This window comes from Pelophylax lessonae (assembly GCF_965119305.1).
Source record: "Pelophylax lessonae genome assembly, chromosome: 4".
Taxonomy (NCBI): Eukaryota; Metazoa; Chordata; class Amphibia; order Anura; family Ranidae; genus Pelophylax; species Pelophylax lessonae.
Window position 1 is genome coordinate 14,964,348 of NC_138771.1, and position 12,072 is coordinate 14,976,419.

Sequence of the window (12,072 nt, forward strand, 5' to 3'; positions counted from 1 at the left end):
CTTCTCCTTTCCCCTTTTCACCCAGTAACTTCTGGGTGTAAATCAATCAATGGGGAGCGAGCGCTATGAATACACAAGCTGCTAGCACTAAAAGGTGAATATATACCTTCTAAATAGCAAGAAAAACAAGGGGTGAGTGCAGCACTAGATAGTAGCTTATAAATACTGAATAATCAGTTCATAGATGTAAATAAAAGCTCACATCTTTAAAAGTCCATAAATCATATTGTCTAAAAGAAAAGAACAAAGAACTCCACAGGTGTCCAAGAAATCCACAGGCAAAAAGAAACAAAGAAAAGGGCGCATCGACCTAGCGCATTATCCTCAATAATAGGCTTTATTTATGCAACATATATAATGGCTGCTCACAAACACAGGTGTAAAAATGATCATAACAGGCTCAGTTGCTCCAGTGTCAGGAATAGTCCATATGAAAATCCATAATCCAAAGAGATGACGTCTGACGCGTTTCGAGGCTCAGCCTCTTCCTCAGAGGTGGCTCTGAGGAAGAGGCTGAGCCTCGAAACGCGTCAACCGTCATCTCATTGGATTATGGATTTTCATATGGACTATTCCTGACACTGGAGCAACTGAGCCTGTTATGATCATTTTTACACCTGTGTTTGTGAGCAGCCATTATATATGTTGCATAAATAAAGCCTATTATTGAGGATAATGCGCTAGGTCGATGCGCCCTTTTCTTTGTTTCTTTTTGCCTGTAGTACCGTTGGACTACCCCAGTCCTCTTTGGGCTGCAACACCTAGCTATCCAAGACGCCAGCTGTAAGTCCCGTGGTTTGTGGTCGGGGAGCTTGGATTCTAAGCGCAGGAGAAGGGTGGTATCACCTTATTGTTTTGGTCCAAGAAATCCACAAAGGGTGATAGACCTTCCTCAGCCAGTGCGTAGCATGAAACGCTATTTCTCCACCACATATGTATATATGCTCACCAGAATTCACAGGCAGGGCCGCCATCAGAAATTTTGGGGCCCCTTACACAGCTTTAGGCCTGGGCCCCTCCGGGCCTGACCACCAACATTTCACAGGGCCCACCCTCTGGCTGTCCCACAGAATCCACCCAATGGCCATCCAACCGAGTCCTTCAGTGCACCCACTTCTATTTTAACACTCTTACAACTTAATACGTGAAATTAAATCCAAGCCAGCAAAGAGACATCCCCATATATTCAGCAAAGAGATATCCCAATCCAGTAAAGAGATGGCCTCATATTTTTCAGCAAAGACAGCGCAATCCAGGAAAGAGACATCCCTTCAGCTGCATCAGCTTACTCTGCAGCTGCCCTGCTTTAGCAACTGCTAGTTACTACAGCAGCAACAACTCGGCCTCGTTGGTTGGGGCCTGGGCCCCTTGGAATGCCTGGGCCCCCTACAAGTGTATGGGCTATCCCCCCCCTGATGGCTGCCCTGTTCACAGGGAGCCAAGCCTTAAATCGAATCCCAATGGAGATATTCCCTGAGGTTACAAGGTCATCCTTACTCTCACCATGGGTACAATCATATAGTCCGCTGTTCCGCAGCAGGGATACAGCGGACAGATGCCAGCATGTAGGCCAAGTCCTGTCAGTCCCAAATTCTACACGCTGGCGTCAGTCCACTGTATCCCTGCTGCGGAACAGCGGACTATCTGATTGTACCCAGGGTGAGAATAAGGATGTAACCTCAGGGAATATCTCCATTGGGATTTGATTTAAGGCTTGGCTCCCTGTGAATTCTGGTGAGCATATATACATATGTGGTGGAGAAATAGCGTTTCATGCTACGCACTGGCTGAGGAAGGTCTATCACCCTTTGTGGATTTCTTGTGTAAACTGTGCTCTATTCTTGGACACCTGTGGAGTTCTTTGTTCTTTTCTATCAGACAATATGATTTATGGACTTTTAAAGATTTGAACTTTTTTTTATATCTATGGACTGATTATTCAGTATTTACTAGCTACTATTTAGCGCTGCACTCACCCCTTGTTTTTATAACTTCTGGGTGTACTGTTGGATGCAGGTTCCCCCATAAGGGACAGCTGTAAAGCTTAAATGTTGATGGAGCCTTACTTATTACACAACTTTAGGTAAGAGGCCCCATTGCCACCTAGGCCAACCTACTGTGGTTCTATTTTGGTAAGGTTGTGTATCTGTGATCACGAGGTTCAGCATACACACAATGCACCAGGTGGCTGGTTGGATGGTGGCCTCGTAGTTCATGAAGCTCAAATGTTCTACCAGTAGTTTATATTTAGTTACTGTCCTGACTAGTTTTAGTGTGTTGAGGCCCTCATAGCAGACCTAACCTGCATGTTATGGTCTTCAATAATCTCTATTAAACCCCACATTTGTATGTTTCCTATATTACATGCTCAGAGCGTGCGAGGATTGTTCGCTGCTCTACCAAGCGATCCTTGTTTTTTTCCTTGTTTACTAAAAAAACAATTAATAAAAACTATTGAAATAGAAAAACAGAGTGTGAGAGTTCTGCTCGACCGCATAACTTTCAAAATAGTATGTATCATTATCTCTTGAAGAGCAATTTATTAGGAATTGAACTGCTTGGTGTGCACCAGACTCAAATAGGGGAGCAGGTATTACTGAGACCTTGAAGACTCAATCCTGTACCTAAGATAAGTCCTGGACTTCAACAAGTACACAAAGTTACATAGTTACATAGTTACATAGTAGGTGAGGTTAAATAAAGACAACAGTCCATCCAGTTCAACCTGTGTAGGTGTGTGTGGCCGTAATCATCTCACATAGCCCTGAATGTTCTGATCTTTGAGATAAACGTCTAAGAGTCTTTTGAAAGCCACCATACTTCCCGCAGAAACCACCTCTTGTGGTAGAGAATTCCACAATCTTGTAGCCCTAACAGTAAAGAACCCCCCGCGTTGCCTGAGGTTAAAACGGTTCTCCTCTAATCGCATTGTACGCCCTCGAGTCCTCATGCAATCCCTTCGACTGAATAGCGGTTTTTCTATGCCGAGATCCCCATTGAGATATTTATAAATTGCTATCATGTCCCCCCTCAGGCGTCTCTTCTCCAGGGAGAATAAATCAAGCAATTGCAGACGCTCTTCATAATTAAGGTCCTCCAATCCCCTAATTAGTTTAGTTGCCCTTCTCTGGACTCTCTTCAGCTCCAACACATCCCTCCTGAGGACTGGCGACCAGAACTGGACAGAGTACTCCAGATGCGGTCTGATAGACAGGGTATCAAATCTATTATAAAGGTCTTGTTGCAATCAGGTATGTGCAGAAAGAGCAGAGTATCGTGTCCTCAGGTGGGAGTACACAGCAGGAATGGTAAGATATTCATTCTCTGAAACGCGTTGGGTGGAGGAAGTTACATTATATCATCGTTATCTCTCACAGTTTGCGTATCTATAGCTGTCCAAACCATGTATACACTGTTTTTTGTTTTTTTATTCTATGATGTACTAATGAAAATGATTTTATAGTTACTACTCTAATATGCTGTACGATCGAAATGCCTTTAATGTCCCAACACCAGGGGATTTGCTCTCTTTTACATTTTTATCTCAGGGATGTGGAGCTTAACCATTAATTATTATACATGGTATGGATTCTTTGGTTGAAACGCTAAATATAAAATGAAGTATGCAGTTGCATTGAACAGATCAGGATCCAACTGTGTGTTTAAAACATCTGTTCTCACAAGTTTTATTATTACATTCTATTTTATACATAGGATAAGAAAGGGGGTGATATGAGATGGTATTAAAAACAGCAAATAGAATAATGTCACATTTCATGTCAGCAGCTATATCTGCAAAACTAAAACCTTGAGATGGGAGGGGAGGAGCATTCTGCTCACAGCTCAGTCCATATATTAAATTAACAAAACAGTGAATTTCTCTGTGTCCTTTCCCAACTTTAGTTTATTTAACGCCTTTCTTCTCCGTTGCATTCAGCCGACTGCTGGCAGCTCCTGCTACATTGGCGCAGACAGTGTCTTGTTTAACTCTCCCCTAACTTTCTCAGGTTGACTGGTTCAACAGGGGAGGTAGACCATCTGCTGGTACAGCATGTGTGTCAGGACCCAGACTTGAACCTGGGACCTCTGCTGTGTCTGGCAATGACTCTGCTTGCTGAACACCCTGGAATGCTGGACAGTTTCCTGGACAAATCCTTGACTGCTCCTGCCTTGAATCTTAGTTACCTTGAACCTTGAACCCTTTGCCCCCCCCCCCCCCATGAACTTCCTGATTTAAGCCATGTCCTTGTACTTCTTGGTTGCCAGAATATTGTGCCTTCTCCAGCCAATATCTCGCTTGTCTCTCCTGCTGTCATCAATATCTTTGCTACTCTTTGTTACCTACCTTTGGCTTGTTTCTCGACTATGCTTCTGCTGAATCCAAACCTGCAACTATTTCTTACTGACCTTCGGCTTGTTCCTCGACTACGTTTCTGCTGATACCAAAGCTGCAACTATTCCTTACAGACCTTTGGCTTGTTCCTCGACTACGCTTCTGCTGAATCCAAACTTGCAACTATTCCTAACCGACCTTAGGCTTGTCCCTCAACTATGCTTCAACAGGGGAGGTAGACCATCTGCTGGTACAGCATGTGTGTCAGGACCCAGACTTGAACCCGAGACCTCTGCTGTGTCTGGCAATGACTCTGCTTGCTGAGCACCCTGGAATGCTGGACAGTTTCCTGGACAAATCCTTGACTGCTCCTGCCTTGAATCTTAGTTACCTTGAACCCTTTGCCCCCCCCCCCCCCATGAACTTCCTGATTTAAGCCATGTCCTTTCACTTCCTGGTTGCCAGAATATTGTGTCTTCTCCAGCCAATATCTCGCTTGTCTCTCCTGCTGTCATCAATATCTTTGCTACTCTTTGTTACCTACCTTTGGCTTGTTTCTCGAATATGCTTCTGCTGAATCCAAACCTGCAACTATTTCTTACTGACCTTTGGCTTGTTCCTCGACTACGTTTCTGCTGAATCCAAACCTGCAACAATTCCTTACCGACCTTTGGTTTGTTCCTCGACTACACTTCTGCTGAATCCAAACTTGCAACTATTCCTTACCGACCTTTGGTTTGTTCCTCGACTACGCTTCTGCTGAATCCAAACCTGCAACTATTTCTTACTGACCTTTGGCTTGTTCCTCGACTACGTTTCTGCTGATATCAAAGCTGCAACCATTCCTTACAGACCTTAGGCTTGTTCCTCAACCATGCTTCTGCTGAATCCAAACCTGCAACTATTCCTTACTGACCTTTGGCTTGTTTCTCAACTACGCTTTTGCTGAATCCAAACCTGCAACCATTCCTTACCGACCTTTGGTTTGTTCCTCGACTACACTTCTGCTGAATCCAAACTTGCAACTATTCCTTACCGACCTTTGGTTTGTTCCTCGACTACGCTTCTGCTGAATCCAAACCTGCAACTATTTCTTACTGACCTTTGGCTTGTTCCTCGACTACGTTTCTGCTGATATCAAAGCTGCAACTATTCCTTACAGACCTTTGGCTTGTTCCTCAACCATGCTTCTGCTGAATCCAAACCTGCAACTATTCCTTACTGACCTTTGGCTTGTTTCTCAACTACGCTTTTGCTGAATCCAAACCTGCAACTATTCCTTACTGACCTTTGGCTTATTGCTCGACTAGGCTTCTGCTGAATCCAAACCTGCAACCATCCCTTAATGACCTTTGGCTTGTTCCTCGACTACGCTTCTGCTTGATACCTACTTGCTATATCTGCTACTGGACTGCAGGGCTTGCTCACCTCCTGGTGGGGCAATCCTGAGGACCACACTGGTACTAACACACAGCAAAACCCATCTCCACCTTCAGGTGCTCTGATGAATACCGGTTAGTACTTAGACTTCGCACCTCAGGTGAACCCGTGTCATCAGCAAGGATGACCTGTGTGAATAAATTTATGGCTTGTTGGTGGGTGCTGCTCCACTGCTATAGCTACTGGCCTCCGAGCCTGACTCCAGGCTGTGGCAGTTTGATTGTACATACATAGATGTGATTGTACATAGATGTGATTGTACACGGTTCCAAGGCAATTTAATTAAGTTAGGAGTCTCTAAAGTACAGTGTGGGCCTAGCTGTGGGCCACATACAGCCCACAGCTAGGGTCAGTGGCATATCCTCAATGTGTACAAATTAGGCATTTATGTATACAGAAATTTCCTATGGTCTCTGCTCCCCCCATTTTACTCTATGGAGAGGTGGATGTCAGCGGAGATGTGTCTACTGACACCCGTCTGTCAAGATCCGCTAAAAACAGACGGATGGCGATACGTTTGCCATCCGTCCAGTGGGTCGGATTGGATGGGATCAGATGAAGACAGACAGGCTGTTTATTTTCATCTGATCTCCCCATAGAGGAGAGCGGGACTCTGACAGGACCGTCCGTCTTTGCTCAGTGAGCAGAGATGGACCTGTCATCCGCCTGTTCAGCAGGGATCAACGGAGCGATTCCCCCCTGAGCTAGCGGAGTCCGCCGAGCGGATCCCCACTGTGAGAAAGCGGCCTTAGAAATTACTTAAAGCGGAGTTCTGGTCACAAAATCATGCCTTTAGATTTTATGGCATCCGCTTCCTTATCCTTACCTGAGCAAGAATTGGATATACCCGGCTTTTTTTTTTTTTGCTTACCTTATTACAGAGGATAATATACTCACCTTTATATCCACTTCCTCCTTCCTCGGCCGCGGCCCGCACCGTCACTTCCTGTCCCGCAATGCGTCCTGGGAGCTCTTACTCGTCGCTCCCAGGATGCAATGGGCAGTGACGTAGGCAGCCGGCCGCTCCTCTCATCGCGTTATTTCCAAACAGGAAATAACGCGATGATAGGCATCCCTATACTATGCCGATCGCATAGTACTGGGCATGCGCGAGATTTCGCGCTGCATTCACCGGCCCCTCTCCTTCTCGAACCAGGAAGCAGGGCATTCATTAACACAGCGGCTTCAGGGGAACCCGGACAAAGATGGCGGCGCTCAGGAGACTTTTTATAAAGTAAGATTTTCTAATTGCCAATCGATTATTAAACTGTAAAAAACAGGATTAGTTGATGTATGAAGGGGGGGGGGGGGTGACAGTTTGGGAGGTATTGATAAAAAAAAACAATTCTGTGGCCGGAACTCCGCTTTAAATCTTACAAAACAAGTCCAGTTGAATGTGACCAGCTACTACTAGCTTTACTATGACCTGGATAATTGGGAACCCTTAAGGCTCCATTCACACCTGAGCGTATCGTTTTCAGGCTTTTTTCAGGCGTTTTTCATGCGTTTTTTGCAGGTGTTTGGAGGCAGGCATTGACATCTAACAAAAACGCTTGTAATCTGCCAAAAAAGAAGCTCATGTACATTTTTGAACTTCAGGCATTTTGCTTCAGGTGACAAAACGCTCAGATGTGAACAGGGGCCATTGAAATGAATGTGATTTTGCTTGTTGGGGGTTTTGAGACTTCAGAGATGAGCGTTTTACGAGCTGAAATACGCTCAGGAGTAAACAGGGCCTAACATACATGTTTTGTTAATTTAGTATTTTTTGGAATTGCTGACAATGTCTTTTCGTCTCAGGGAGTTTTGCCAGCGCTCTCTTCGGAGGTCCCCATCAGAATGCAATACCTTCACTCGATCATTTGACAACTCCGTGTTCATCATTGAAGGGAGCAGAAGGCGAGTGGCTCTGGAGGTGACCCTTGAGAACCGAGGGGAGAATGCATACAGCACCGTGCTCAATATTTCCCACTCTCCAAACCTGCAATTCGCCAGCTTGATCCAAAAGGTAAATAGACTTTGGACGTGTCAGACCTGTGTACTACGAGTAATGGTCAAAGCAAAGAAAAACAAACAAGAAGCAACACCATATATATACTTATACTGTAAGATAGGTCTTTACATGGGAAATAATATTGCAGAAACGTCAGTAGGGGTGCGCTATACCCGCTATGACCTAAAACTTTACTTTTCTTCATAACTGTCTAAAAATCTATAATATAGAAAATAAAGGGAAGTCATAAGAATGCCAGGCGTATGAACTTATAGGGCAATGCGGAATTAGTGCAAAAATACTAAATGATGGAACAGATATACAACTGCCTCCGTTATACTGAGATAACAACCAGACAGCATATCTTTAGCTGCCATTGGTCAATGTTTTTGTCTGAGTGGAGACGTGTATAGGGTAGGGTGAGTATTCTGGCCACATACCACAACCCAAAGGCACGAATCGATACCAAGGGTTCCTGTGGTTACTAAAAGGCTCAGATGCCCATCAAAATCAAATAATCCACAGTACACCTCCAGCCTGAGAAAAGAATGGGGCCACACTATCAGAAACACCCTTACATCAGGGTCCACATCAGAGTTCCTCTTACATAAGGGTCCCCATCAGAGTTCCTCTTACATCAGAGTTCCCCCCCCCCCTTACATTGGGGTCCCAATGAGAGCCCCCTTCACATCAGGGTCCCCATCAGAGCTCTCCTTACATCAGTGTCCCTATTAGAGTCCTACTTACATTAGAGTCCCCATGAAAGCCCCCCTTATATCAGGGTCCCCATCAGAGTTCCTCTTATATCAGGCCCCCACTTACATCAGAGTTCCCATGAGAGCCCCCCCACCTTACATTAGGGTCTCCATCAGAGCTCTCTTTACATCCGAATTCCCAATTAGAGCCCATGCTTACATCAGGGTCCCTATCAGAGCCCCCCTTAAGTCAGGTTCCTCATGAGAGCCTTCCTTACATCAGTGTCCCAATCAAAGCCCCCCTTAGATCAGGGTCCCCATCAGAGTTCCCCTTACATCAGAGTCCCCCCCTTATATCGGGGTCCCAATGAGAGCTCCCCTCACATCAGGGTCCCCATCAGAATTCTCATTTGATCCCCCTTACATCAGTGTCCCTATCAAAGTCCTACTTACATCATAGTCCCCATTAAAGCCCCCCCTTACATCAGGGTCCCCATCAGAGTTCCTCCTATATCAGGGTCCCGCCCCCTTACATCAGAGTTCCCATGAGAGCCCCCCTCCCCTTACATTAGGGTCCCCATCAGAGCACTCTTTACATAAGAATCAGCATTAGAGCCCCCATTACATAGGATCCCCCCTTAGATCAGAGCTCTCCTTACATCATAATTCCCTTACATCAAGGTCACTAACAGAGTCCCGCTTACATCAGAGTACCCCCTTACATTAAGGTCCCCATCAGAGCCCCCCTTACATCAGGGTCCCCATCAGTGTTCTTCTTACATCAGAGTGCCCCCCTTACATAAGGGTCCCCACAAGAGCCATCTTTACATCAGAGTCCCCATAAGAGCTCTCCTTACATCAGAATTCCCATTAGAGACCCACTCACATCAGGGTCCCTATCAGAGCCCCCCTTACATCAGGGTCAGAGCCCTCTTTACATCAAGGTCCCCATCAGAGCTCTCCTTACATCAGAATTTCAATTGGAGCCCCCCTTACATCAGGGTCCCCATAAGAGCTCCCCTTACATCAGGGTCCCCATCAGAACTCTTCTTGCATCAAAATCACCATTAGAGCCTCCCCCCCGTACATCAGTATCTCCCCTTACATCAGAGTACCCATCAGAGCCCCCCTTATATCAGAATCCCCCTTACATCAGGATCCCCATCAGAACCCCCCCAATATCAGAGCCCTCCTTACATCAGAGCCCTGTCACGGCCCCCCTTACATAAGAGGCCCAATCAAGGTCTCCCTTACATCAAAGTCTCTCGCTGCATCAGGGTCCCCATGTGTTCCCCCCCAACCCATATATAAGTGTTCCCATCAGCTTTCCCCCTTTATCAGTGTCCCTATTAGAATGTGAGTATGGTTTGTGGGGAAGGGGGTGGAAGGGGGAAGTAGTTGAAGTGGAGACCATAGACAGCCTTTGCTGACCTTAATCCTCAGTCTGCACACATTGGGGATACACCACTGGCCCTAGCTGCGGGATGGATAAAAACCTGTAGTTGGCCAAATGCGGCCTGCGGGCCATAGTTTGGAGACCCTTGATCTAAAGAACATATCTTCTAACCACCACCCTATGCTATGCATAGCATAATGAATGATGTTCTGTATTCATGAACTGATCTGAGATTGCTGTAGGATGATGATAAATAGCCCCAGAAATGTGCCGAGCAAACTGAAAAATATCATACTGATCCCGGTTAGACCAGGTAAAGGCTTCGGATATTTTAAAGTTTCCCAGTGCTGAGGTAATGGCAGAGAAGGTGTAATGGAGAAAAACAATCCATCGTAGAATATTTCATTCTTCATGTCCTGCCAATGGATCAGCACTGGATTTGGATTTTTACCAAATGTTCTGTGTGGCTGTTTTCTCCATTCCATCATCCATCCCTTAAATGGGCAGGAGAAGATTGTTTGGCCTTTATTTGCCATCAGGATTCATTCTTTCTATGACACTAGCACTGAAAATAAATAAATTGAATTTGGTATGTATCCAATGATGAGTTGGTGATGGATGGTCTGGTAGCTTAAGGGGCCAAACCACATAGAACAGATATTTCAGTTTCAGTAGATGTTGGAGGGTTAAACTGCTCAGCTTCTTATACCCCCTCAGGATTCTATATTGGAGACCTCTTGCATTTTGGGGTCTGCACACCAGCTGTGGCTGTCTTGAGGGGTCCCACTTTCCAAGTTGCCATCAGGATTCATTCTTTCTATGACTGAAAATAAGTAAATTCAATTCGGTATGTATCCAACGATGAGCTGGTGATGGATGGCCTGGTAGCTTAAATCTGTTGGCATGCAGGGGGATGGAGATAAGTCAATGGGTGGTGTTCAACAGCAGTATATAAGCACAGAAGCCGCTGATAGTTTTGGATCCGCTGCTTCTGTCTAGACACCACCAGAATACCTTGTCTGGAAACATCCAACAGGTGCACAAGAGTTCTACACTCCACCCTTTAAGTAGACTGTATTGGTAAATTAAGATCACAAACATAATAAACTAGATTGGCACATGAAAAATGAGTACACATAAACACAACAGTGAAGGTACAGTGTACTCCACAAGGGTACCTTCAAAAGTTAATTCCCAGCCTATACTGAAGCATAAGGAGTGTAAACAGTAGCTCTCCCTATGAGACGGTAAACCTCAAGCGACCAAAGGGGTTATCTTAGAGGTGGAGCAGGCGATATCACTTCAGAGCTCCTAAACAATAAGGGCTAGGTTTAGGCCTTCAAGCTTAAACTGTGTAATGAAACACAATTTTGCCCTCAGGATAGAGTAACTCTGGCAAGTCTCTATAATGTGCACTTCCTGCCGGCTATGTTGGGGCCCTTTTAAAACGTTGGCATGCAGGGTGATGAAGATGAGTCAATAGGTGGTGTTCAACAGCAGTATATTATACAGGCAGATATGTAAGGAGGTGACCACTTTTTGCAAGATATGTAAATCTGCTGAAATTATACATCAAGCGTCCAAAGGGGTTAACTAGGAGGTGGAGCAGGCTATGTCACTTGATAGCTCTCAAACAAAGGGGCTAGGTGTAGGCCTTCAAACTTAAACTCTATAATAGAATACAAATCTGCCCTCATAGGGCAAGTCTCTATGATTAGCTTACTGCCGGCTATGTTGGGACCCTTTAAAACCATAGAGATGAGTCAATAGGTGGCAATCAACAGCGGTATATGATATAGATTGGGCTCAGCAGATGATGTAAATTCCTTTATGGTAACAGGTGTAAAGGGTAGGGCAAGCCCAGATGTAGCAGCTGTGATATAGAAGACTGGAATGTTGCAATAGCAGTCTGATGGGGACCAAGAACAAAGTCAGCACTTTGGAAGACCAGCAGACTTATGCTTTAGGAATAGCTCTGTCAGCCATAGAGTAGCAACATGTGGGATAAGTCTGAGTGTAGAATGTTGTTGAGGTCTTACCTTGCCCTCCTGTTGGCAGCCATCTTGGACATGTGCAGACTGCTGCCTCTTGTAAACTCTGTTTGCATCATCACTTGCCTGCTGCCTGGGTGTCGCACAGTGATGATGCTGCACACCTGACTATATCTATCACCTGATGGGTTGCAGTTCTTGCCCTTGCGTTTGTGCCCTAAGGT

The 12,072-nt window shown here is 45.3% G+C and overlaps 1 protein-coding gene across 2 annotated transcripts in view; it reads left to right on the forward strand.

The window, feature by feature from the left end:
* ITGA11 (integrin subunit alpha 11) overlaps positions 1-12,072 on the forward strand; it is a 315,267-nt gene that overhangs the window by 253,344 nt on the left and 49,851 nt on the right. For both annotated transcript variants that reach the window (XM_082253001.1, XM_082253002.1), the window contains one exon: positions 7,574-7,781. In XM_082253001.1, the coding sequence (XP_082109127.1) occupies positions 7,574-7,781 (208 nt within the window). The remainder of the gene's footprint in view (positions 1-7,573; positions 7,782-12,072) is intronic.